The following is a 27,616-nucleotide window of genomic DNA, read 5'->3' on the forward strand; positions in this document are numbered from 1 at the left end:
ATTGACTCGCCCCCTTTCTCTGTCTTTCAGGAGTCTGAAGCGGCCACCGTCATCGCCCGTTTCACTCCAACATAAGCTTTTCATCACCCGGCTTTGTTCTCGTTGAAAGTAATGCTGCGAATCAAAGACATGACAATATTTTCCATCAGCTTGGAGACCCTGGACAAGAGCCCTCGAGCTTTGGCAAAAATCAGGGCCGGTCATTCATCCTGTCACTCCGCACCTGTGGTCCCGCATTCAAAGTATACAAACCTGCCCCTATTAACATTAATTATTCACAAACAACACAAAGGCTGAAATAGAGCAGGTTGAAGTCTGTTTATGGCTCCTAAATGTTTTATTCCTCTGAAGATGTGCCCAAAGCTTCTTTTTTTTTCTTTCCCTCGTTTGCAACCGAGTGCCTGTCTCTCTTTCAGCCTTAAGTAGCCCTACAGTTTGGATTTTACAATCGCAGCATCTGCTTAATCTTGCGGATAAAAATATGACACAAAACATTGCTAATAAAGGATGTGTTAAATCCCGGTAATGAGTGATCAACGCTGGAAACAATGGGGGAGGATGGTGAGGGCCGTATGGTTCCAAGGGCACCCGGCACAGTTTCCTCTCTTGTGGAGAAAAGCGCCAGGTGATGGCAAGAAAGTCGCCTTCCGAGGATGAGAACACACCAAATCCACCTCCTTTCTCTCCTTGAAAAAAAATAGAAGACATAAATTTAATTGCCTTATCAAGGCGCGGCGAAAAGAAGTGGCTGTTAATTGGCTCGGGGCGCACAAAACAAACGCAGGGACATGTTTAGCCTGGCTGGCCTACCATGCGCTTTCAGCCCGGTGTCACATCATTGAAAATGTGTTTTATTATTGCAAAAACGTCACATGCTTTACAGTTGCCATATTGTGTCCCGGACAAAGGCTGATGGAACATTAAATACGTGGAAACAGTGCCAACCCGTCTCGAAGACACTGCGAGGGCCTCTCTCTTTGCTTGCTTTTAGGCAGCTGTTGGGCAGGGGACTCAGGCGTCAGGACATGAAAAGAGACCAAGTTTGAACTACCAGGTGCACCATCGGGGCACACGAAGGAGACCGATCTGTTGCAGCTGGACAAGGAAGTGCTCGTAAAGATGCAATTTAGATTGGAAGGTCACGTCTAAAAGAAAAAGGCGCACGAGAAGGAAGAATGATCCCAGCCACCTCCAATCCCTTCCACACATCTCCCTATGCTTCGGGCTCTGTCAATGCGACTACAGCAGACCCATGTTGGTCACCACAGACCAGACTCTCTGCTACGCAAGTCTGAGCGTCCGAGCGCCCGCACGGCATGGGTCTGAGAGCCTGGGCAGGGCAGCCTCACAGCTGGCACACTGATGCCATGTTGGGCAGGAGAACACCCAGAGAGTCCGAGGTATTAATAATGACTCCACGGGCTGTATTTCCGAAGAGAGATAATCTGAAAGTCAAGCCGATTTGAGGGTGTTGTTAGGCGTCTCTCCCAGCGCCCTAACATACGGGCTTAAAGCGGATTTGACAGCATTAGAGGCGATACTTTCTTCTCGTTATAAGTCAAAGCCGTTTAAGTAAAGCTTCACACCTTCTCTGGTGCCTTTTTTTATTTGATCGCAGAAGTTTTAGACCCGATGGCCTGTTTTTTATTTGTCCTTTATTGCCTGTTAATTCAGTTTTCAGCCGTGGGTGCAATACACAAATTCAAAGCCACTGATGCGTAAAAACGCCATTTTCTGCATATTGTACCTGACATCGCATGACTTTCAACAGTATGACTGAAACGTCTGTAAAGCTATGCAATGGAGATCCAAATAAGCAAGACATGTCTCTGCATGAGAGAAGGAAAATGACTCATTAACAGCCACACATTTCCCGAATAAAATGGGAGGAAATTATGGGACTTGGCTCATTTAAAAGTGCTTTGATCATTAATGTAATTTATTATAGAAAATCCAGGGGAACTGTGTACCTTTTTTAAAACGTTCATATTACAACTCAGCTGACATTTATTTTAAGGGTTGGAGCAACCGAGTCAGATTATTAGGTATTCAAGAAGCCTTTGAGTTATTTGAATAGTGAGTATTAACACCAGATGCAGTAGAATAACCGAGTTACTGCATGTTTCTATAGAATGCAATGTATTTACTGTCATATCATTTATATGCTGGAACATTGTTTCCATGGAAATACTATAACATATAGGCTACTCAATTATTAAAAAATAAAGAAGCCATTAAAAAAAAACAGTTTGCGTATGAATAGTTATAGCAATGTTCCTTGTTTTGTTTTTGTATCCAAAGTGGGTCTTCAGTGTATAGGAATGCATCGGGATCTTAATGACAGACTAACAGCCATCATCAGATACATAGTGGATCCAAAATATATAATAAAGCACATTATAAGGTGATATAGAATGAACATCCGGGAGTTCTTACAGTAAGTAAAGAGCATGAGTCACTCAAATCTTCTGTAAACTGTTAACAAAAAACTCAAATTACATTTCTTTTATTTAACGTAAATCCTGTGGAATATGTCATTATTGTTATGTTGTTTTTTTTCAGAATGGACTTTGATTGTCCGAATTTTAAACGTAGGCCTACTCTGATTTTTTTTCTGTCTGGACGTAATTTCAGATTTTAATTTTAAAAAATCAGACCAATATGATTTTCTTTCTCCAACGGCAGGCCTATTGTTACTTTCAGAACTCAGAAATACATTAATCACAAAAATAATAGGCTAGTAGAAGAGAAGAGAAGAGAAGAGAAGAGAGAGAAGAGAAGAGAAGAGAAGAGAAGAGAAGAGAAGAGAGCCAAATGTATAACATGTCCCATCGGTCCGCGGCCCTGTCCCAGCAGCGTGGTCGCCCTGTGTGCCGTCGGCCCCGGAGAGCCTACTGTAGGCTGTAGGTATGAAGGCGCGCTGCCTGTCTATGCTGTGAATCAGCGGCCTTTTTAGCTCAGCGCCGAGCCCTTTCTCAACCAAATCACGGCTCTTGGCGTGGCCCTCTAATGTCCAGGCCTGCAGAGAACTAAAGGAAAATAAAACCTGTCAGACAGCAAAATGGTCGTGTCCTTTAAAGCCTTGCCAAAAGCCCATAGCCGGAGTGACAAGATAGCCGGGAGTATTTCAGCCTGTCCCTTCCGCTTGGCTGCGAGCGCACCAAAGGATGTAGAGGGGCGCTCCGCGCTCCGCGCACTAAAACACCATCAACGGCACAAAAGCGTTAAGGTGCGAGGAAACTACAATGCTACCACTGTTTTAACCCCCCCCCCCCCCCCCCGGCTCTGCCGCCGCACAATCAAAGTGGAACCGGCCCTCCTGCCAAAAAGATGAAGTTGCCCAGCATTGACTCCCTAACGTTTGACTTTCCAATGGCTGTAATAGGATTACATGCTCCTGTCGCGCTACAGAGAGAGAGAGAAAGAGAGAGGAGGAGAGAGAGAGAGAGAGAGAGAGAGAGAGAGAGAGAGAGAGAGAGAGAGAAAGGGGAACTCTTGGAACCTTAAAGTTAAAAACCTGAATAATGTGGCATCCTAACAAAATACATAAATACATGCAAAACAGATGTACCCGAATGTTGGCTGTAAAACACACAGGCATAGGAAATCCTCTGACAGGCCAATAGTTAGTAATAAAGAAATATGAGCTAGCCCACCTGTTGTGCTGAAGGTTTTTAAAAATCCAAACTTTCCCAATCCTAACAGCGAATAGGCTACTTGCAGCAGTGCTAAGCATGTCGCCTCAGCCTTGTTTGCAGCTTCTTTGGGGGGCCTCGTGGTTCATATATGCATGCTGCAGTGTGTTGGCGGTGCGGGGCGTGGGGACACATGTTGGAGGGATGCCGCTGTACCACGGGAAAATCTGTCCCGGCAGCACCTGGCAGCACAGAGGAGCATTCAACAGCTTCCCACCACACTGCTGCACGCCAGCGTGCGCTTTAAACACCTTCAGCTGTTGTGAGTGAACGCTGTCTCCTCATTAGCATCTCATTTGCATATTTATGTCACACAACATCGGGGCCTGTATTAGTTTGGGTTAACTGTGGGCTTCCCTTTCTAATTGTTACTCCTTTAGACTGTTACAGTGAAAAGTAACTACACATGCTGAAAGGTTTCACCTTACACAGTAGGTACACACTCACCCATAGGTGTGATTACCCCCCCCCCCCCCCCCCCCCCCCCCCCGTCAAAACTGGTCTTTATGATTCCTAAGTTATGACAATTGCACACATTTTTGGTGCTTTTTTCAACATTATTGTTGTTTTTTTACATTTTTTTGTCACCTTTTTTGAGTTGTCTTTCCAAAGCTTCAGCCCCTTTTTCCAAAAGATTCCGTTTTTCTTCAAAATATTTCTTTAGATGTTTTAACTAACCCTAACCCTGTTTTTAAATACACAAACTCACCCCCCCCCCCCCACCCATGTTGAACGCAAAGTTACGCCATTGGTGGGTGGGGGCTTCAGTGTCTTTTTCTTAGAGAGGGTGGCTTGCAGAACGCATTCAACCACGTTCCTCTTTTTTCTTTTACCTTTAATTAAGATCAGAACTCAAGGCGTACGGTGTTCCCTGGCTAAGGCCTTTGTCCAGCCATCCTTATTTACTGTGCAGACTAAAGACTGTGGGACGGTATCGAGGCTTTATCGGTTCTCGGTGATATCTGGCCGCTCTGCCCTTCCTATTGAGAGGATCTGGACACGTTGGTCAAAGATTCCAGCAGAATCACTTCACTTTCATATATAGGCCATATCTCACCCCCGTGAAGATACACCACATGAAAATAATTAACAGTCCTTCATACACTTTTTGCCCAATAAAAGCACAAGGCACATATCTTCACATGTTCTGGGAGTTTTCTCCTGTTGGTCAGTTCTGGAACAATATTGCATCCAAAATGTCCGCCTTGATTAATGTTACTGTGCCTGTTACTGTCAAGGTTTTGATTCTGATGATCTGTCAGCCTTTCGGTGCACTAGGCTATTTGCTGGATTTACAGCTGCGAAGAAAATGATTGCAACCCGCTGGAAACCACCTCATGACTTGTCTGTCCGTACATGAACCCTTTCCTTTTTGGATGTAATGTAAATGATCGTAAGTAAGACCCTGGACCCTGGCGAAACATAGCGGACTCTAAGGCTACAGCAAGACCCCAGTCTTGTGTCTGTCACTGTGTGTGTGTGTGTCTGTTTATGTATGTGTTTGTGTGTGTCTGTTTCTGTGTTGTTTGGTCTTCCTCCCTCCCAGCTTTCCTCTCCGTGTTTTTTGGGATTTTGGGACTCGTTGTAGTGTATCAGTGAATTGTTTGTTGATAATTTCTGAATAAAAAAGCCATCACATGTGTATTTTATGGACATTCATTATTTGAAGGACCAACATTTACACTGTCATAAAACCAAGGGTGTAGGTTTTGATGTAACATTGGTGGTGGTGGTGGTGGGGGGGGGGGCGGACACACATTAGAACTGGGGGCCCCTCTGGGGTCGTCCCTTTTAACATTTCCAGCATTCTGGTGAATTTTTGTGCAACAATTTGTGCCTTTTCTGGATCCCATTATGTTGCAGATGTCAGTATTTATGTAAAAAGAAAGCATGATTCTCTTGTATTGTTCAAAACGTTCTCCAAACATCACACTTTTTCTGGATAGTTTTAAAGCACATCTTAACAACAAATCTATTAGAAAATGAAAATCTCCAAAATTGAAATCTACATCTTTATTTTTCACGCTGTTGTGTTCAGGTCTCCTCGTCATAATACTGAAGAGCGGGTGACAACACAGGCTTATGATTCAATATGATAAGCATGTAGTTTGTCACAAACACGAAATATAAATGCCCTTTCTGCTTGTGTCAGTATGGACTGAGTAAGTGCACTCAATCCGTTCAGCCTCTTTTTCCTCATGTTAAACATCTATTATGTATAAGCTGTATTTGTTTCTGCATTTATTGTTTATTTCATATCAATGTCCAATATGTTTGTTTGTTAATCAACAACCACCATCAAGGCAAACTCCTTTAGTGTTACGTGGCAAAATACCTTTTCCTGTATTCTTTTCTGTTGTCTTCATATGTGTGTCTCCATTAAAACCATTTGCTGCCAGGCTTAACATGCTGATGCTTTACATCTTATTTCACATTTGACCAGATAAAAAAATAACAAAATATAGCATGAGAAAAAAAAAGAAAGAACGTTTTTTTCTCATTAGTAAGTGCTTTTATTTGCAGATTGAATATAAATATAAATCATTGTACAACAATATAAAAAATATGTTCTCTTATTCATTGGCTTAAATTAAAACATATATTACCACTTGTGGGAGAAAAATAAATACCTGATTGCCAGTTGCCTGAATTACAAAAATAAAATTATCAACATGATAAAACTATTTACAACATTGAATACAATATCGGGGAAAAAAGGCGTACAGTAAGCTCACATGGTGTTCACATTTTTCTTTTGCAATGCGCCTTTCGAGCGCACGTTAACATAAACATAGTCAACGTTATAGTCTTCACATTCACGTGCGTAAATGTGCGTAAACGTGCATTTGTGTGCGTTTTACAGGACAAGTCGCAAGGACTCGGGTGTTTGTTTTTTGTTCAGGCCACCAGGCCGAAAGGAGGCTCGTTTTCAATGTCTGTGAGGCCCGATTTGCTGTGCAGTTTTCGGGGGTCTTCCGGTGTCCACACCTTGGCGGTGCGGATGATGTTCTGCTCCCGGAGTTGCTTTTCATCCGACCAGGACAGAGAGTGCCCGGCCAGGGGGGGCAGGCCGTAGTCCGGGTCGCTGGGGGACGGAGACCCTGGGAAGAGAAAAAGGAAGAAGCGCGTTAAAATTGCTTCATTTTGCATAAATCCAAACTATTAAATTACGGTTGTTGATCTGTTACTATCAAGCCCCATCACCAGTTATGTGTACTTCTCGGGGAGAAGAGGTAGGCTATATATGGTCTTAAATTGGACCTACTTGTTCCTCTGTGACAGATGATGACCTTCTTGGGTTGCGCGTGCGTCTCGCTGCTGGAGTTTCGGATGGGCAGATCGGACTGCACGAGCTCGGCGAGGAAGTTGATGTAGCCGATGGCGAGCCGCAGCGTGTCCACTTTGGACAGTCTCTTCTCGTAGGGCAGGGTCGGGATGTGCGAGCGGAGACCCTCGAACGCGTCATTGATGGACTGCATCCTGCGCCGCTCCCGGACGTTGGCCGCCTGTCTCAGGTGCTGCATCTCCATGTCGGACCGCATCCGCCGCCTCCGCTTCAGCAACGGCCCGCCGTGACGGGGGGACAGGTCCGGGGTGCCGTAGGAGAAAGTGGAGGACGATGAGGAGAAGGACATGTTGCCGGTGTCGTAGTCTCCATCGTGGGGCGCTGCTCTGTCGCCTCCGTCTTTGCTGTAGTAGTCTTGGAAATGACTGGCGAGGAAGTCGACGTCGTCATCCAAAAAGTCATCCGTGTCCAAGTGTCCGTCTCTCGAGGACTGGTCGGTGAAAAACTCGTCATCGTCGAAATAAGGAGGGGAGGAGAAAGAGTCGAGTCCAGAGAAAGGGTCCAGCACACTGTCCATGTTTGCCTGCTGCTGCTTCTCTGTCCTGTTGTCGCGCTAACAATGTGACGCACTGCTTCTTTCTTCTGTATCAACGCGCTGCGCTGCGCTCGCGGTCAACACTCAGTGTTTAGTTGAAGAACCGGCACGCGAGGATTCTTTATAGCGACATCCATAGTCGCGTGCCGCTTGCCAGGAGTGCCAACCAATCACAGCTCTGTCCGCGAGGCGCACCTCGAGATAATCCCCCCCCCCCCCCCCCCAGAAAGCCACGCCTCCTGTCTGTCCTCCACTGTCCGGCTCTGAGAGAACATCTCAACTCCCACCGGCTGTTCTCCTCTGCCAGACTCCGTTTACAAATCACTCAATTTAGATTCCCTTTTATTTTATTAGGCTATTATTTATTTATTTATTTTTAACATAGCCTTACATGTTTTGTCTGACAGGTTTAAATGAATTTCTTCCCCGAATTGGAACAGATTGATCAAATGTAGATTCCGAATAGTGACACATAGGTCTTTTTTGAGAAAACGGTTTTACACAGAAATTGTTCTTGTGCCAATAATGATATTTTAGATGACAGAAAACACCCGAATTAATGTGCAGTTTCTCTGCACGGGTGGTTTTTGCTCGATCAAATGTTGCAGGCCATGTTCATTGAAATGCTCAGTCCATATGTAGCAACAGGTTTCTTTTAATAATAACACAAGTAATTGAGTTTTGAATACCCGTTAAAGCTTTTTTGTTGTTGTTGTTGCAAATCTTAATATATTTTTTTAAATAGCATAAGCTATTTTGATGTTAACCTGCAATCCTCAGGTGGAAAGGAGAAGGCCACGCCGGTCTATGGGAATACATCTGGTTATTATTATTATATTATTAAAGCAACAGGTGTCAATAACTGAACGGACTTAATGTTACCGTAAATATTGTTATAGAGGTTTAAGTGGCTCAAAACCCTGACGTAAAGAGACTGAATTTTGTATTATTATTATTGTTAAATGTATTTTAAATGTAACTGAATCACTTCAACACAAAACGGAAAGCTCGTGTTCGTAAAGGCATAAGACAACGCTGCTTACGTTTTACAAAGTTGGAATGGCAGTTTCTTGACCATCAATTATCAATTTAGAAAAATGAAACCGTTTTTTTTTTTGACACCCCTGACACATGACCGGGTGCAGAATGCGGAGGAAAGCTGTCACCGTGTCGCTCTGAAGGACAAACAGAAGATAAAAGCCCGGGGACTTGTCGCAGAGCCTCGGCTCGGTCATCCATTCAGCAGTAAGTGGGCAGCGCTGCTGCCATAAATACATGCACCAGCAGAGTGGTCGATGCGCCACTTGTGCCAGCCACTGTGGTTTTGAGTGGGAGAACTGGTTGACAAATAAAAGCACAGTGGTGGGGCCCTGGAGCGCGCGCCTCTCTGACACCTCACGCGACGTGTTAACGCTCCTCGGTATACCGAAAGGAGACTACCCACCGGTCTGGGGTCTATAAGTACACATCTATTCAGCCCATTCAATGAGAGGACTCACTTTGTTCTGCGGAGAAAATGGCCCTTTCGCAGCGCCAGGCCGGGTGCGCGCGCACCGCGCGTCTGTGGACATTGGTGGTGCGATGGAAAAAGCTGCAACACGGGCCGTGGCCGTGGGAAGAAGGCCATTTGCGTCCCCATCTCCAGTCAATGCAACATGTCGTGTTATAAATGAGGCTTGTGTTGCTGTCTACATAATGAAGCTGTAGCTGGGAGCCCACATGCCTCGAAGAAGACGCACATTACACGCACGTCCCGGTACCAACCAGGTGCCGAACACAACACCAGACACGGACAACAGGACCACGCAGGACGGCGTTTTACAGCCGCAGTGCGGAAGAAAGAAAATCAGCTTCCATCAGGAGAATTATGCGGCGGATTCCTCTTTTTCTCTTAGTGATTCATCATCGTTAATATAGTGTTGATGGGGCCATCCATCCCAATAAAGTGTCCTCTGAATAGAGCATTACATTCAGTTGCCATTTTGACAATTTCAACTAACTTTCTAACTAATGAATGTAAGAGTAGTCAACAATGGTGACCAAAACCTCAGCTGTAATCCAAATAAAGGATGACCATTGTCCAGGATGTGTTTTATTAGTCATTCATTAGAGTTGAATGTTAGCTCATGTGTGGAAAAATATAAGATTTCTTTTGGTGAGAATTGCACAACAAGGAAAAATTATAAAGGTAAAGAAGTAAACAAAAAAAAGATGAGACCTGTCATGGTGTTAGGTCGGATATTATATCTTTTATTCTACTTTCAGAAAATGTAAAGTTGAGAAATATTTAGGGTGAGTTTACTCTCCTTCATTAATGCATGGCTCTCACAGTTAACCGTGTAGATTGGTCCCATTGAGAAGCCTGAAAGTCCTGGTTTAACTTTGAAATAATATCTATATTTTTAACATGTAGGTCTCAGAATGCCGATGTGATGACATCTTTGTGTCGCCACACTTCGAAAAAATAACTTATTTTGCGCACAGACAGAATCTGAGGCTCCATTCAATTTCAGTAATTTTCTTTCTTTAATACGGTCTCTTCTCATTTCAAGCACCCGTGCTGCAGAAGTACGGTAATTTCAATAAACCCAATGTCTCTGTGTTGGTTTTCCGCTATTTGTCTGATGACGAATAAACAAAGAATCACACTGGGAAACATTTGCAATCATTTGTTTTTGAGATCCTCTCTGACTTTTTGACTCTAAATTGGGAGTCCTTTTATTAAAACCTTCTCACTAAGGCAACAGTGCGTGTTTCCCTGACATGTTAGAAAAGTGTGTGTGTGTGTGTGTGTGTGTGTGTGTGTGTGTGTGTGTGCGTGCGTGCGTGCGTGCGTGTGTGTGTGCGTGTGTGTGTGTGACCCCCCTTTTGCTCCAAACCAGATGATAATTCGAACCGTGCAGGTTTGTAATGCGCCGTGACCGCGCGCTCCACGCCGTCTCATTGATGAACGTGCTGTCTTTCTTAACGGGCCGACCTGCGCGAGCGGAGCAAGTGTTCGGGTTCCCAGGCAGTCCCTCGGTCTGCAGCATGCAGCGGGCGGGACGGGGCATTGAAACCGGCCGCACCGGTCACGGTGCACGCAAGGGGTGGTGGTGACGGGTAGACGCACTAACCGCGCGCGCACACACGCACGCACACACACACACACACACACACACAACACACACCACACACACACCACACACACCACACACACACACACACACACACACACACACACACACACCACAGAGTTTCCTGCTGGTTGGGTTAAATTAACGCCTGCATCTCAGAATTAAACGCGAATCAGAAATAAATACATTGAAATGAATCAGGCGGCTTGCATATAGCAGCAGGCCTACACTACAACACCAACATGAATAATAAAAAAGATGATTATGACAGTTGGTGAAATTTGATTGAATATATATATAATCATTAGATAATGTCGATAGTGTAAAGTCTCATAAAGGTATCATCTGGACCGTCTTTATTGTGAGATAACCTAGTGATTATTTTCATCATTCCTATCGTCTTCCTCTGTTTTAAATCAATCCCCCATTCAAAAAAATCCCAAATCCCATCTGCTATACTAACAATTATTGTGTTATAAATATATAAAATATATTTAAATATATAAATATCTAAATGAGTGGATAAATAGGCAATACTTATAATACAGTAATATATATATTGTTTCAAGTATTGTTTGCTCAAGTACATATATAAATATATATATTATATATATATATATATATATATAGAGTATATGTATATATAAGTATATATGTGTATATATATACATATATACTTATATGAACTTGAACAAACATACTTAAACAGTATATATTGCTTAATATATATCATTTAAGTATTTGTATGAGAATATATATACCATATATGTATGTAAGTAAGTAAGTTTAAGTAAAAGAAATGCTGAGAAAAAAAGAGAAAAAGATCCTACTTTACTTCAGATGGAAAGGGGCTTTGCTTCTCTCTTCTTTTTTTAAATGTCTGTGACTTCCAAATCATTTTCTAAAAACTTCCTTTAGAGTCCAATAAATAGGTACGTCATTTGGTACCAATTATAGTAAATAGTAATGTTCTTTGAAGAAAGAATTTGTTTTTCAATTATTATTTGGAACTGCACAAGAACCACACTTGTTGAATTGTTTGCCTACAGCCTGTGTTAATTAGTTTTAGCTGTGGGACAATACTTCATTTGAACATATTTCTATAAGTACTAAATTACATCTTTCTTTTCATGAAACGTAAACTGCCAGCAAATTAATATGACATGATCCCATACAATAAAGCTGTTCCTGATCCACATCTCCATCATGAATAGTTTCTCCTCACATGTTCTCCAAGTAGCTTTGAACTGCAACCAAAAACTTCTAATAGGATCATAATAATAATAATAATAATAATAATAGGATCCGCTGGGTTAACCTTAACCTATAAATGTTGCAGTCTCTATGGATATATCCATTCAAAAACTGGAAAAGGAAATCCAGAAAGTGAAGTACAGTGTGTGGAATTAGATGTGGGGCTAATCCTCCCACACAGTGATTCAGTGGTAATCCCTCTAATCTCTGGCTCCAGGGGATTATCCATCTGGATGACTAAAACAAATTAAAGGGATTTACTCAACAGTAATTTAACAACTTCATTCGACGTATTTTTAACCCTCACCGTCCCCTTTGCATGCGGGCCACTTGAAGTCCCCTGCAGTCAGCTGATTCTAGGCTGAGACTTTTTTTTAAATTCGTAAACAGAGGTTAACATGTTTAACATTCTGCTACCCTGTCGTGTGACTGTATCACGTTTCTGATAGTTGACACTCTTTGGTAATATCTGATCATGTCCTCTGTAATGTTTCTAAGGATTTGGAAATTAAAGGAGCATTCACACGGTCAGTACACCTTCCACATGGAGGCTTCTTAGCGCTGGTTGTGACCTTTTTTTTTTTAGACCAAATGTCCTGACGTTGACTCCTTCTTGACAAAACACTAAATCAATGAAAATCTAGTATTCTCCACCAGATTTGCATCCCTGGCAGTGTGCTTTAGGCTCTAACATTTAAAAACATAATCTTTGGAGGTAGAATTGACAGTAAATGTGATCATGCAACAAATACCCAAATGTTTATAGCATTTGGTGTGTGTCTGGTTGAAAGTTCCCTACATGGCTGGGGTTGTGCTGGAGTAATTTAGACTCACAACCTCAGTATTTCTATAATTGTGACAACAGCTCGGGAATGTAAATCGGGTTCTGTAGTCCTTAGGTCGGTTCTTGAGAACCGATCACTGGATTCCAGGTGTCAGTGAAGAGCTATTCTATTGCATTCGGGGGAATTTGAAAAACAGCCATTTATCCTGCCCCTCGCCTGTGGTGAGTCCCCAGACCTGACATCTTAATGTGGGTCCGGCTTGTCAGAGGATCTAGGTTCCTTGGTAAGAATCTTTGCTTTCAAAGTTTGTTGACTGCAGTCATCCGTCTTTGAATGGGCCTCCTTATACAATTAGAATCAGCAAGGATCTGGATCAGACAATACGGACTAAATCAATCAACATAAATGAAGTCCTCATACCTCAAAGACAGGACAAGTCATCTGTCAGCATAGCTTCCAAAACAACCCATTAAGCATGTTCTCTGCTGCACCCATGAAGATTGTGTGTGTCTCCAATAGTTTGGGGTCTAATTATAAAAAAAACCATAACCATAATCTCATCCAAGTGTGTATGTTCTTTTACCACAATTCTTCCCTAACCTTTACCAGACCGACCCAATCCTCCCCTGAAAAACGCTCCCATAGGTATCATGTCCGAGCAGCAATTAAGACTCGTGTTAATGTTTATTAATAGTGGCCTCCCGTAATTATAATGGAAGCAGCAAAGCATGAAGTAAGGTAGTCTTGACATCCTGGAAATGTACTTCCCAGTCTGGCTCAGGCTCCGGATGTCCCTCACCTTCCGCCTTCTGTGTGTTTCCTTTCTGAAAATCTCTTGGCTTCGGGAAACAACAACAAACTTCGAGCCTGCAAGCTACACGCTATAAAATGGCACGTTTTGAAGACAACTTGGGTCGTGCAGCAAGGCAGGTCTGTGTGGTTCTTTTGGGGAACGATTGTCAAGAAGGAATATGGTTACTGCATTAAATACCTAACTGGTATATTTTGGGACCCATTGGCGGGGATTTGCTATGGACAAGATACATATGGTGATACACTGGTAAGAGCAAATTAACCACGTATCGTGCTAATTCAACATCACTGTATTGTGTTAACAGTAAACTTGATGAAATATTACATGTGGGTTAGGGATCGGGGTTAGGGTTGGGGATTTATCAGGGCCCAAAACAAGTTCCTTCCCGAGACTACTTTGCAGAGCTACCGTCGCTGCGTCGGGAGCAAGACGATTGTGTGCCAACAACCCGGAGCGTAACCATACCATAGCTGTTAAAAAGCAGATATTGTAGAAGGGAGTATCTTTTAAAAGGCAGAATCATGAAACATAATCCGGGGTTTTACATCCTGTATTGACAATCTTCTTTGGTGATATATATATATATATAAATATATATGTATATATATATATTTTTTTTTTTTAAAGGTTGAGCCACTTCTTTACTTTTCTCTGCTCTATAATCATGTTTGTCAGACTACTTCCTGCTTTAAAACTCAACCTAAACACATGGGCTTTCAAGCTGTTTGACAAAAGGACTATCTTGGTTATAGAGAGGACATTGTCCTGCGGCTGCTGTGTCCTCTGCAGCCTAATGATAGAGATAATCACTCCTGAACTGATAACTGCTGGACTTTGACTGGACAGCACTCTGCACTGAGGCAGCCACCAGCATCACATTTACACACCTGTTAGCAGAACATGCGCTCTCATGAAGCTCTACTCTCTCTCTCCCCCACACACTCAAACACACACACATACATCCAAACAGTGATGAAAGCAGGTCACAGAGGGTCAGCGAACGAGCTGCTGCCTAAGCACCGGGGAGGCCTGGGAATCCCGCCACATGCAGGCGGGACGCGGACAGTGCGGGGACAGACGTCAGGAGGGCGCTCGCTCTGCAGACTGACAGACAAATAAAAAGCTCTCCGTGGAGGACAATGAGTGGGCACTGCTAGTTCACTTCAAAGTGTTTTTATTAATTGTTATTATTATTACCGTTATTAGTGTTATATTTATACTGTATTCCTCTTTTTTTCAGTCTATTCTGTATTCTTCTTTCTAAAAACAGATGTTGGAAATTTCAATATCCTTGCGGGACTCATCCCAAAAGGATTAATAAAGAGAAGTCTAAGTCTAAGTCAAGCACGGCATCACAGAGTTCCAGTTCAAGTTCAGGTGGACCTCCATAACTCACATTACTGACTCTGTAAATAGTCAAGTCTCATAACATAATAACAGAGAATATCTGTTCAGCACACCACACCTAGACTCTGAGTTATAGAAGAAATACACAAAAAAGTCTGTATGGAGGGGGAAAAAGACGCATGAAGAACCAACCAAGGATTGATCCTCCTTCTGGGATAGAAAGACAGGTAGTATAGATCAAAGTAGCAGGTTCAACACAAGTTTCACACACAAACAAAGTGTCCACTTCATCGGGTTGTGCAATAAATCCTCCCTCCATGAATGTTCTGAGGTTTTTTAGGTTCAAACTGTTTAGAGAGAGCTTTATGCTCACTTGGAACCAAATAAATAGATAGAAAATACTAACAATACAAGTAACAGGTGAATTTTAGCAGTTTGGGCTAATTATGTTTTAGCCAAAACTGCTAAAACATAATTAAGAAAAGCCCAAGTGTATAATTATAGATAAAAGAGCATTTGTCTTGTTTAGTTAGAGCAGAACGAGCATGTGCACATGTGCTTAACTTTCTGGTTTAAATGATTACAGATGATGAGTTGACAAGGAGGCTACAACAGACACCTTAGTGTTTTTTCTCTTGTCTTAAACTGAGAGAAAGACCAAAAACTGTAGGTGGATGTCTTCAGTCTTTCATTCCATGAAACCAACTATAATTGTGTTTGTCCTACACCTTTGATCAAATTGTACCGACTCATTTGCAGATCTGTGGCTGACGGCTTCACACGTCTCAGATACTTCGTATTGATTTTTGCTAAATTATTTCTCACTGTATGAAAATACACACATATATATATGAAAAAGTCTCATAACATGCTCATTTCCAGGTTCATACTTGTATTTTGGTTTTCTAATAGAACATATTTAAATGCTCTGATGTAAAGAAATCTTTCTCATACTGTCTGAATATACCTCTATCCCCCCACATCTGAAACACCCCATTTTAGCACCTGTCTCTTAAAGCACCCCCCAACGGAAAAAGCCAAGTCTGCTCTGATCATTCAATGTTTGTCAATATGAGACCTTTCACAGTAATACATTCATAATGTAATCTCAATTTAATTAAAAATAATTTAACCTAAACTGCGCAAAACTACACTCAAACTTTGAAATGCTCTGCTAAAATGCTTACTTCCTAATTCTAAACGGGAACACGTTTTCTGGCCTCCACACCCAGACAGTCCCAGGCAGCCTTGTGATTCAGACTTCCTATTCCGCCTCTTTAACCTCTAAACAAACACCACCATAATGAAGAGAGCAAAACTCCCCTCCCATATCCTTTCCCTACAAGATGTCAAGCATAAACACCACTGAAGTGTGAAGGGGTGGGGGGTGGGAGGTAATTGACTCATCTGCTACTGGGTCTAATTGATTTGAGCGTTAATCTGGTGTCTACAGACTAAGAGCTGGGCTAATATGTGAGGGGACTGGAGAGAGTCCAGCTCTGCCCGGGGCTGTTGACGGCTGCAGGGAGGATTGGAGCAGATTAAGAGAGATTTCTGAGCGTCCTGCACGGACAACTCGGCTGAACTGTTGATCTGTTTGTCTGTCGACGCAACAAGACAGAGGGTCAAGGTCTGGGGAAAGTCCTGCATGCAAATGTGGATGCAGTTACATTAAAGAGAGTTGTTGACAGTGTTTACCGGGGCTGTGGTCAAATCCACCTTTGTCAAGTCCAAGACCAGGACTAGTCAAGAGACCGAGTCAAGACAGAGTTAAAAAAAAAAAAGGTTTAAGTCAAAGTCAAGATCGAGTCCAGATGAGACAGTCAAGACAGAGAAAGGAAGGATCAAATTAGGCCACATTATTGACTCCAAGTATAACGATCCAAGTCCAAGAGCATCTGGGGTCCTTGAAGGCTTCCATGTAGTGGCTGAGTCCAGCAGCGGCCCTGGTTCGAATCTGACCTGCAGCCCTTTGCTGCGTCATCCCCCCATCTCTCTCCCCCTTTCATGTGTATCCACTGTCACTATAATAAAAGGGAAAAGTCCCAAAAAATAATCTTATAAAAAAAAAAAAATTGGATGACTAAACCTATGGAAGGCCCCAGGATCACACAGAAGACCTGTTTGGAAAGGCCCAGATTGAGGCAATCATGTTAAACAATCAGAACTACACCAGTTTACGCCGGCTGTGGATCAGTGGTAGAGCGGTCATCTGTCAATCGGAAGGTTGGTGGTTCGATCCCCGCCCCTGCAGTCATTGTCGAAGTGTCCTTGGGCAAAACACTGAACCCCAAGTTGCCCCCGGTGCTGCGCATCGGAGTGTGAATGTGTATGGATGTTTATCTGATGAGCAGGTGGCAGCCTTGTACGGCAGCCCCGGCCACAGTGTATGAGTGTGTGTGAATGGTGAATGTTTCCTGTATTAAAAAGCGCTTTGAGCAGTTAAGACTGGAAAAGCGCTATATAAATACAGCACATTTACATTTAAATCAATGTGGAAATATTGAGCATATGGAACTTGATTTATGGATTCATAATTATTTATTTATCTTACAGACAATGTAATTCCAGCACAAGGTTAGGTCAACCATCAACAGTTAATCTGTGTTTCCTTCTTGTTAAACAGCACATGTAAATACCTCCTGCAGGAATATGTTTGTACAATAGAAATCTTCAGTCTTTATCTCACATTTACGTTCAAAGTCATGGAAGTCGCCATATTGAGACTCTCTCTCCTTGTTTTGTTTGTTTTTTATTATCTGCGTCTGAATGGATCTCCTGTTCATCATGGTTCCATCTCTTTAGGCCGTGTATGCTCTGGATTTTAAAACCCAAAAACTGCGTATTTTCTTTCTTGTGTGTTTCTTCTTTTTTTGTTTGGCTCTCAGGGACTTAACTCTTTTCTTCCAGCCTGGCTTGGCCTCCGATGTCTCTGCGTCAATCAGCATGTCAATGTACTCCGAAGTGGAGAGCAGATCTGGCTTCAGCGTTTTCTCTTTAAGTCTGTTCAAACACTCGGCAGAGCTCTCTAGCAGTTTCACCACCTCCGCCTCCACACGATTGCATTCAGCCTTCAGTTTATCAATCAATGCCTCAACAGGTGTGTTGGCCTCTGTGGATTCTAGGTACTTCTTTTTCAGCTCTGTCACTGTTTTTTTCTCTCTAACCTCTTCATACTCCCACCTGTACTTGTGAGATCCAGTACTAGAAATATCTACTTTAAAAGGCTTCATGACAGTGACTTCAAACTCAAAGTTCTCCTTTCTGTTGATCTCTGCCTCGTGTTTTTCAAGGGTTTCATACGTCTCTTTCAACTCTACGAGCTTGGCTAACCCAACTTTAACCTGCTTCTGCAAATCTTCATACGAACTCTCGAGGTGCTTTCTTTCTCTGAGGACCTCTTTGGTCATTGTCAAGCTTTTGGTGTCTACGGCATCCAAACCAACAAATAACCTCTTCATGCTTTTTGTCCACATGTTCCAAAACATCTGATCAAAGCTTCTATCTTCATCTTCTCCACTCATGCTATGTGCTGTAGATGATCTGTTGTCTCTAAACAACACTGAATTGTTGAACGTGAGGTGAACTGGCAGCCCGTCTTTTGTTTTAGGACATTGGATACCTGAAGCATTGATTGCCTCTAGAACTGGTGGTTGCTGTCTGTCTGCAAATGTCACAAGCACCTGGATGTTTTCTGCCACATCTCTGCCAAAGACTGAGAGCACGGAATCAAACACAGACTTCTGTGGTGGGGTGAGTCGTGCTATGGCAGCCTGAGCTACAAAACACACAGCGTCAATTTCACTGAGCCCACACTCAGCAGAGAAGAGATTACACAGATGCTCAATGATCTCCTCGTTTCTTTCTCGGCCTCCTGTGTCTTCAAAACCTGGAGTGTCAACAATGGTCAGCGAGTAGTTTATTTTAAAACCCTCCTGGTGGTTGATTTTGTACACAGTGACTTCGGAAGTCTGAATTTCACATGCGATCTTGGCTGATCATCATCAATTAACTTGAATCTAAAATTGTCCATCCACTCTACGCCAACAATGTAGTTGATCATAGCATTGATTAGAGTAGATATTCCTGATCCGGTCATGCCGAACAGCATTACAGTGCAATTTTGCCTCATGCTCTCTTTGCCAAAACTGAATCTCTGGCATCCCTTGATGTCCATATCTTCTTCTTTTGTCAGAGTCAGTTTATAAACTGAGGGGGATTCAGAATTTATCCTTTTGCTTGAACTTTTGAGGAATTCTGCTAGTGTAAACATTGTTGTGCAGACATTAACAGCGATGCTTTCTTTGCTTCTGCCAGCCTCACCACAATCACATCTGACCCTGACAACATATTCTGTCTCTGACTCAAGCTCTGAAATGATCGCCTTTTCAGCTACTGCCATTGTTTGGTTCCATTGGAGATCTTCCTCTTTCAGTCCGCTGTTTGTTTTGGCGTGCTCCACCATGTACCTCAAAATTTGGACATCTTCTCCAAGCTCAGCAGGTTTCTCCCAGCTAACTGATATCTCTCTTGAGTTTGGTTCAACTCGAGGTTTTCCAGGAGGGTAGCAAGGTAAGGTTTTAATGGGAACACTGACTTCATTGGCTGGCCCAACACCTGCTGAGGTCACTGCTCTGCATCTGTACATATACTCTGTGTGAGGACTAAGATCGCTCACTGTGACTTCTTTTTGGGCTTTTGATGCTGTCTTCTGTTTCCATCCAACCTCTCCACTCACACAGTACTCAACAGAGTAGGACGTGATGTTCTGTGCTCCAAATCTGGGTGGAGAAATTTTCAGTGTCACACTGTTGTGGCTTATTTCACTTACTGTCACTGTTTCAGGCTTTGAAGGAGGCTCAAAGTTCTCATTTACAGAAAAGCCGTCTTTATAAAGCAAGATGCTTGAACCTTTCTGTGTCTCATTTGTTGAACCCACTGCCAGGAACTTAATGTTCCTGTTCTCCTTGTTGGCCTCTGCAAAGTAACTGAAAAGCTTTGCCTCTTGCCTCATTTTTTCTGCTACTTCTTTTGAGGCGTACCATTGTTCCTTTTCTACATCTTGAGTATGTGCATCTTGAGGGTCTTCTGGTATTTGTTTTAAGTAGTTTGATAAAGCGGAGAGGTACGGTTCAGCACTTCCTAGTGAGGTGAAAACAAAACACACAGCATGCTCTGCACTGAGAACTTCTTTGTACAGATGATTTTGAGAGGGGAGGATCTTGGCGTTTGGCATCATTTTGGTGAAAGACATCAATGTGTCAACTTCTCTTTCTTTACAGTCCATCCACTCGTTCAGGTTTTTGCTGTTGAAAGGCGAAGAATGTCTCTTCTTCAGTATCTCTGCAAGCACACTCTCCATTTCTCCTCCGCCTCGGATTGACGGAAGTTTCTTTGCCAAGGTTCGTTGGAACTCCAGCTTGAACTCGGAGCACATTCCTTTGAACGTTTTAAGCTTTTTGCCAATCTGTGGGAACTGCTGTGCAGCTGTGGTTCTCAATGCATCACTGTACTTCATTTCTAGCTCACTGAGATCCTCCAGGACACTCTGTAATTCTTGAACTAATCTTGTACTTATCTGACGGACAAGTTTAGCAGCAGAAGAATCTAAACTTGTCAGTGGCAACAGCCAGACTTTCATTGGCACCGCGTTTTCCCCTTTGTCTCCCAACAATTTTGGCAGGCTTTGGTAGACTTCTACTGCATCCTGAAAGGACACAGGATTCTTTTCAAGAGAAAAGTCTCCAAAGAATCTGCAGGAGAATTTCTCAGCATTTTCTTTTTCCTTGTCTTCCATTGTCAGTGAACCTTTCCCTCCTATGTCAACGCTGGGAATCTTTTTGATCATCATCTTCAACTTGCCCTGAATGTCTTGATGACTTTCCTTTTCAGACACCTCACGGTCAAATACAAAGAAGGCTTGTGCCCCATAAAGAATAGCTGTGACTACATGTGTTGCTAATCCTTGATCAAAGACATATGGATGCTTCACATTGCCTCTTCCAAGATGATCCATCGACAGTTCCTTGACCTTTGTGGTAGCTTTGTACTTCAGTGTTACTCTGGCCTGATTTTTGGAAGTCTTACTGTCATTCAAGTATTTGGCCGATCCTCCAACCTCTACCAGTCCACCTAAAAAACTTGCCTTCAACGATGTTTCAACATTAAGTGCTAACGATTTGTCCTCAATTGATTCAGATGCAACTATCTCAAAATCATTATAGTTCTGAGGTCTTTCTCCAATATTACTTTTCAAGTCATCGTGGTCCCACAGTGTCATTCCTGCAAAAGAAGAACAAATAAATCAAGTTAGGCTTCCAGAACCAGTCAGACGGGAGAAGGTTTTGAGGTTGGGATGCATTAATTAAGTATCTTTACATCTGAATCCTTACCAGGGACGAGTGAGTCTTTGCGGCAGTCGTACAACATCCCGAGGCCGAAAGGCCGGCCGAGTGCCGCCACCTCCATCGTCCCGCTGGCTTCAGAGTCCATAACTCAGTCTGAACTGGACAAAAGGGACAACAGCTTGTTAGTTCAGTTCTGACTGCTCAACCGCATCTTCACTTTAATTTGACCTCATTTGGATTTATATTTATGTACAGAATGTCATAAACTGAGCAACACAGTTTGACTTTGCATTAAATCTGCTGTAATGGAAAAGTAAACAATATTGTATGAAATTACATGTTTTTGTGTCTTTGGTAGGGAAAAAGCTGAATCTGCAGCTCCACTTTACAAAGCTTTACTAGATTGCAACTTCGGTCTATATTTTCATCAACAAGGCCACCTGTCTAGATACTGTAGGTTTGTTAGTTGGTGTGTAGTTGCTTATATATACATATGTCTATTTATCTAATCATAAAACTTCACAAAATAGCTGTATGTTGTTCTGCTTCTTTTTATGTTCACATAGTATCTTGACAGCTGCAGTGCTGCTGCTGCTGTCACAATTAAAACCTGTGCAATGCTTCCCTCTGGTGGTGGATACAACACTGCTGAAAACAAATCTACTTCAACTTTTGCTGCTTCTGCTACTTCAGGTCAAGTCCTACCAACTCTATCTGTGCAGCTTTTTAATGAAGGTCCTTTTCAGTACATTTTTCAGTATAAGTGTCCAATAGCTCATATTATGTGACCAGCCAAATTTGGAATGTTTCGTGAACTATATTAACAATGTGTCTTGTGGACGTTGCAGCTGGTTTTGATTGGAGGCCAACCCTGTCAAGAGAAACACATGCACTCAGTTTACTAGCTTGAATACCTAATCTTCGCCAGCTTAATTGGATGCAGGTTTTCTGTTGCTGACAGTGCAATAGTAAAACATTTGTCTTCAAGTCTCTCACCTGTGTTGTGTCTGGTCTAAAAGAGTCCCCGGGTTATCAAACCCCATTTTAAAGGTTCAGGGAGATACCATTTCTCAATTAGTGACGGGGTGTTTGAGTACTGTGATTAGTTGTTCAGGCTAACAATGTTTGGTTGTACTAGGTAACATAATGTAAAGTAAATTTTGTATAATTGTTTGTCAGTGGCAAGCAATAGAAGGCTGCCAGTTTCCCTCTAGCGCTGCTGCTGTCAGGACCACATGCTGCCTGTTGCCCTCAGCTTTTTTATGTTGAGATCTTGGCTTCCATTTTGTGTTAAATAATTGTTGGTGAAAACACCTGTTTGGTCTGTACCGTACCGCAATTCAATTTCAATTCAATTCAATTTTATTTATAGTATCAATTCATAACAAGAGTTATCTCAAGACACTTTACAGATAGACCACACTCCAGAATTTACAAGGACCCAACAGTTCTAATAGTTTCCTCCAGAGCAAGCAACAGTGCGACAGTGGCGAGGAAAAACTTCCTTTTAGGCAGAAACCTCGGTCACCTCTGCTTCTAGTCTCCTGCTGTAAACATCCAACCGCTACACTGCAATTCTAACAGGCTTAACATCACAAACAATACAATAGCAATAATAATAGGTCCACAATACAGAACAAGACTTCAATAAAAATACGCCAAAACCACTGAGTATGGAAAAACCACCAACTGGAAAATGCATTTCCTGCAAAAATTGTGAATGCTAAAAAGCTAAATTGCTAAAGCTAAACTTAATTGCATAAAAAGAAGGTGAAGTTGTAAGAATAGTTGGAAAAGTGGCAATGGTTTTAATTAGTATAAATGGAATTGATCCATAGGGATTAATAGTATAGTTTGTCAAAAATAACCATTGTATTTTGGAAAATTGATAGTATAGTATGTCAAAGAAAGTCTGGAAGAACATACAAACTCCAAAAGCTTGGACTAGGACTCAAAGCTGGGACATAGTCTCCAGTGCCTAACTGCTAGTGGGAGCTGTGCTTACCACTGAGACACTGTGCCTCCACATAAAATATAATGCATCGTAAAAAGACATAGTATGTACTGTATGTTGAAAAAAGCATTTTTTTAAAGTCATGGTATGTCAAAAAAAGAGAATGCCATGTCTGGGAGTTGAACTTGGCTCTGAATGTACAACAGCTACTTGTTAGTTATCTTTTGACACAGGCTTAACCCCTGAGCCACTGTGGCCTCAAAGAACATCGAAAGCCGTTATAGCATCATACGTTTAAAAAAGCCATTCAAAAGTCGTAGTATGGTATGCCAAAAAAGACGAAGTACAGAATGTCGAGAAAGCCATTTAAAAGTAATAGTATTGTATGTTAAAAAAAAAAAAAAAAAGTTGAAGTTGAGGACTGGGAATCGAACATGGGTCAGAGTCAGCAGCATCAGTTTGAAGGTTGCATAGGCTTAACCTCCAAGCCACGGTGGTACTAAAGACATTGTGTTGAAACCAGTTAAAGCATCCTATGTCGAAAAAGACATTGACTAATCATAGTTTAGGATGTGGACAAAAGTAATAGTAATAGCAAAAGGCATGGTATGTTATGACAAAGTATTTCAGGCTGCAAAAAAGTAGCCAGAGGTCCATACTGTATGTCTCTTAAGACCAGGTTAAAAGCCCCAGCGTGGTCTCAGTCAGCAGACTCAAACTCCTTTAAGATGTTTCAGCTGAGTCATGAGTGACTGGTCGGAGAGATGTTTTTACTCTTTGTACTAAAAGAAGACATATCGGGCCTTCTTCCCAACATAAAGCGTTTCAGTGAGTTCAGGCACAGGCTTTCATGCATAAGGGACTCCTTTATGAAACAGAAAACCACAAATGGCAAAGTTGGCATTTGAACTCACCACCTTCAGATTGTGAGCATTTCTCTACCGGTTCAGCTCTTAGCATTCTGACACATCATCTCAATATTTCAAATAACTTCACAAAGTCGCTTCACGCATGAAGCGTGAAGCAGGTTTTGGATTATTTCATGGCTAGATAAATGCATTCCACGATATTAAAGGGTTTGATAGATTATCATTTATGTCTTGCAAGTGTTAAGGTTTTTAAAAGGGTTATCTGCACATTTAAGATGTTTAACTGGATTATCTGCATGTATAAGTGTTTAAGGGACAACAAAAAGAAAAGACAAGGTGAAGATGAAGGGGGAAGGTGAAGTTTCTTCTTTGTCTTTAGACCTCCTTCTCAGCCTCGGAGATGGTCCAGTGGGGAAGTACACCGACGGCAACCAGCAGTCACGGGTTCAAACCCCGCTTGAGGTATGCCACACAGGAGTGTTTGAGAGAAATGAATGTGGTTTACTTTGTATTCATCTACAAATTTCCAGCAACAATTTCAATTTACGAATCTCCATCCACATCATCAACTTGCGAATCTACAAATTTCTATCAACAACTTCAACTTGCGAATCTACGAATTTCCATCAACAACTTCAACTTGCGAATCTACAAATTTCCATCAACAACTTCAACTTGCGAATCTACAAACTTCCATCAACAACTTCAACTTGCGAATCTACGAATTTCCATCAACAACTTCAACTTGCGAATCTACGAACTTCCATCAACAACTTCAACTTGCGAATCTACGAATTTCCAGCAACAATTTCAACTTACGAATTTTCAACAACTTCAACTTACGAATTTTACAAATTTGTAATGTAACACCCCTTAACATATACAAAAGAACATCACAGAAATACAGAACACCTTCAACACAGAAAGAGATATGATTATAAGTAAAGAGACTCTTCTTCTCCGAGAAGTGCTCCCAGAGGTCATTTAGGCAGAAAATACAACTTATATCAACGTTTATAGTGGTGGCGCCCTCTAGTGGCAGAAAAGTCATGACAGGATGAAGCAGGAAGTAAGGTGATTAACTGGCTTCACTGGAGTGTTCACTTGTGTTATTGTGTTTTTTAGCAGTGAAAAATACAGTGTACCGTTTAATTTACTTAGTTCTGACTCTAAAAATTCTATTAAGGCGAGGCCCTACAACAATGATTTAGACCAGAGAGAGAGGGACAGCATGTGGAGCATCACACACCGTATCAGACAGGTACATAATGAGGGTGGTGAGTGTTATAGAGTTACTGTAAAAGGTCATGTGTGATAAGGAAGAGATAGAGGCTGTGGACACTAGTATTATTAATTTAAAGGTTATGGAACTTATTCAGAGTTATATTATAACGTTTCTTTTGGAGACAGCGGCATCTTCCTAAGTCTCTGCTGAGAATGTCTAAACCTTTATAATGTGATTAGAGAAATCCAGATCGTGCTTTGATCATAACATGAACAATGCTTTCAGTGTTTTGACCACTTTGACCATGCCTTAAAAGAGCTCTAAGACATTCTCTTAATTGGAGAGTCTGAGTACGAGGACAGGACACAGACATAATCAGGAATTGAGGACAAAGAGAGGCTTCTGCTCTGAGCTGTACCAAGGGTTGCCTTTTTTCCAGATATGAGCAATAGCCCCTCCAAATTTTTGTGCCAGTCTCTTGTCCTAGTGTAGTATGTCACAAAAAGTCATGAAAAAGTCAAAGTATAGTATGTCAAAAAAGTGATGTATAGTACAGTATGTTTTAAGAAGTGATGTCAAATTTGTAGAATAGTAGAAAAAAAAATGATGAAAAGGTAATGGTAAAGTACGTGCGAAAAAAGAAATAAAAAAGTAATAGTACAGTATATTGAAAAATGTCATAAGAAACTCAAAGTATAGCGTGCTTGGGAAAGCCGGGAAAAACATGCTTACTCTACAAAGTAAAAGCCAAACCCAGACCGGGGATCGAACCAGGTGATAGTCTGCAGTGCCTACTTTCTGGTGCTAGCCACCACCCCACCCATATAACTCAGGTTGAAAAACGTCATAGCATAGTATGTTAAAAAATGTGGTTAAAAAAAAAGTCATGGTATAGTAAGTAAAAAAATAAAAAAACTCATGTTACGGTATGTCGAAAGAAGTGAAAAAAAAGCCATAGTATGTTTTCTGAATGAGGACAGTCTGCTAATATGACTCTATCCTTTAAACATTTAAATACAAATTAAACCCACCTCAGAAGAGACAGTCATATAAGAAATCCTCTCCTTTCCGTAGAGTTGACGTTTTTTTGCCATCACAACAAACGGCGTTGGGACCTCACGTTGGTGAACTGAACAGGACAGACAGGACAGACAACATTCAACACAACAGACATGAGGACACCTGCCCGCTCACAGAGGGCGTTTCCTCCCAGTGAGTCATTTCTAACAACGTTCCAAGCCTTTTGGTTAGGCTGAGCTTTATAAATTAAACTGAAAGATGGAGGGAGTGGCATTTTGCATATCTTTGATCATTTTAAAGACTTTTTTTTTAAACCAGTGACAAAAAAAGTAAGCACGCTTTGTACAGATGTGTAAGGCTTTTTGTCCACAGCTGTTTAGTATGCTGCTGTTATTTTCAAATCTTTGAATGTATGACTTTTTTGTTTGATTTCAGTCTATCAATGAATATTTTAAATGGCTGTATCTTAACAATTACCTTTAACTCCTGAAGAAAGAGCATTCAAATGTATTACATAACAAACTTATTTACTAAATCAAAATACATTTTTCAATTCAAGGAAACAGGTTGGAAAACGTCAGTGGATAACTTAAACTGGGACTGCAGTCACTGTGGTCAAGTGTTTAACTCTTTGATGAAAGATTACACATTTCTATGCCGTGGTATTTCCACATGTACCAAAGTCAGATTCTGGTTTCAACCTAATTTGACCAGATGTTTAGTTAGTGTATTTTAGCTTTGTATGAGTGTACTCACCAGCTGTTGGCAGAGAATCTGCTGTTTTGTTGACAAAAACCTGATGGATTCTGTTCATTTTGTCTTCTTCAGAGAGAAACACGGGGACTTGTCTCGACAGCAGCACTGCTGTCTCTGATACTGACTCTCAGTCATCTGAGGATGTGACGTTGGAGCTTTACTCTCAACAGGATAGTCAACTTTTAATACAACAGACATGAAAACAAAGCAAAGCAAAGAGGGCGTTTCCTCACAGAGAGGGGCTATTTAAAAAAAACAAATTACAACACATTACAACAAAATCAGCACAAATACAACATTAAAGCTTATGGCATTGCCATTGGAAATACATATAGCTAGGCCATAAAGCCTCACAGAGGGGAGCAGTGCAACCCGTTCTCGCTCCAAACTCTTAAAAACGGACGCTTGGTCAGTGGCTCTCAGCGACAGGTCCGACGCACTAAGCACCCCTGAGCATGTTAATGGAACGCACCGGGCAGAGCAGCAGCTCCACGGCGCGGGAAGATGACGTTGTCTTTTAGAGCGACAATGGTAGTGACTAGTACGAAACATC

At 41.9% G+C, this 27,616-nt stretch overlaps 2 protein-coding genes across 4 annotated transcripts; both read right to left on the reverse strand.

Annotated features, from left to right (window-relative positions):
* Positions 1–673: 673 nt before the first annotated feature.
* LOC116699635 (verrucotoxin subunit beta) lies at positions 674–27,200 on the reverse strand. Of its 3 annotated transcripts, XM_032532317.1 has the most exons (6): positions 27,064–27,200; positions 26,319–26,416; positions 21,285–21,397; positions 18,782–21,174; positions 16,630–16,634; positions 674–686 (listed from the first exon to the last, which is right to left on the reverse strand). In XM_032532317.1, exons 3-4 carry the CDS (start codon positions 21,382–21,384, stop codon positions 18,812–18,814), a joined length of 2,463 nt encoding a protein of 820 aa, XP_032388208.1. In that variant the 5' UTR covers positions 21,385–21,397; positions 26,319–26,416; positions 27,064–27,200; the 3' UTR covers positions 674–686; positions 16,630–16,634; positions 18,782–18,811. The 3 variants fall into 3 exon arrangements, with proteins under 3 accessions (XP_032388208.1, XP_032388205.1, XP_032388207.1); XM_032532314.1 differs by lacking the exons at positions 674–686; positions 16,630–16,634 and having other exon boundaries at positions 17,774–21,174; XM_032532316.1 differs by lacking the exons at positions 674–686; positions 16,630–16,634 and having other exon boundaries at positions 17,774–21,174; positions 21,285–21,392; positions 27,064–27,197.
* On the reverse strand, positions 6,443–7,730 carry ptf1a (pancreas associated transcription factor 1a). Its single transcript, XM_032532365.1, has 2 exons — positions 6,961–7,730; positions 6,443–6,796 (listed from the first exon to the last, which is right to left on the reverse strand). The coding sequence occupies exons 1-2, from the start codon at positions 7,556–7,558 to the stop codon at positions 6,594–6,596; spliced, it is 801 nt and encodes a 266-aa protein (XP_032388256.1). The 5' UTR covers positions 7,559–7,730; the 3' UTR covers positions 6,443–6,593.
* Positions 27,201–27,616: the final 416 nt, after the last annotated feature.

The sequence above is a fragment of the Etheostoma spectabile genome, chromosome 12 (genome assembly GCF_008692095.1).
Source record: "Etheostoma spectabile isolate EspeVRDwgs_2016 chromosome 12, UIUC_Espe_1.0, whole genome shotgun sequence".
Lineage (NCBI taxonomy): Eukaryota > Metazoa > Chordata > Actinopteri > Perciformes > Percidae > Etheostoma > Etheostoma spectabile.

Coding starts and splice junctions, on each gene's coding strand:
- ptf1a (XM_032532365.1), bottom strand. CDS start 7,558: ATGGACAGTGTGCTGGACCCTTTCTCTGGACTCGACTCTTTCTCCTCC. Junction 6,797..6,960: donor CATCTGTCACAGAGGAACAA/GTAGGTCCAATT, acceptor TTCTCTTCCCAG/GGTCTCCGTCCCCCAGCGAC.
- LOC116699635 (XM_032532317.1), bottom strand. CDS start 21,384: ATGGACTCTGAAGCCAGCGGGACGATGGAGGTGGCGGCACTCGGCCGG. Junction 21,175..21,284: donor CAAAGACTCACTCGTCCCTG/GTAAGGATTCAG, acceptor CTTCTTTTGCAG/GAATGACACTGTGGGACCAC.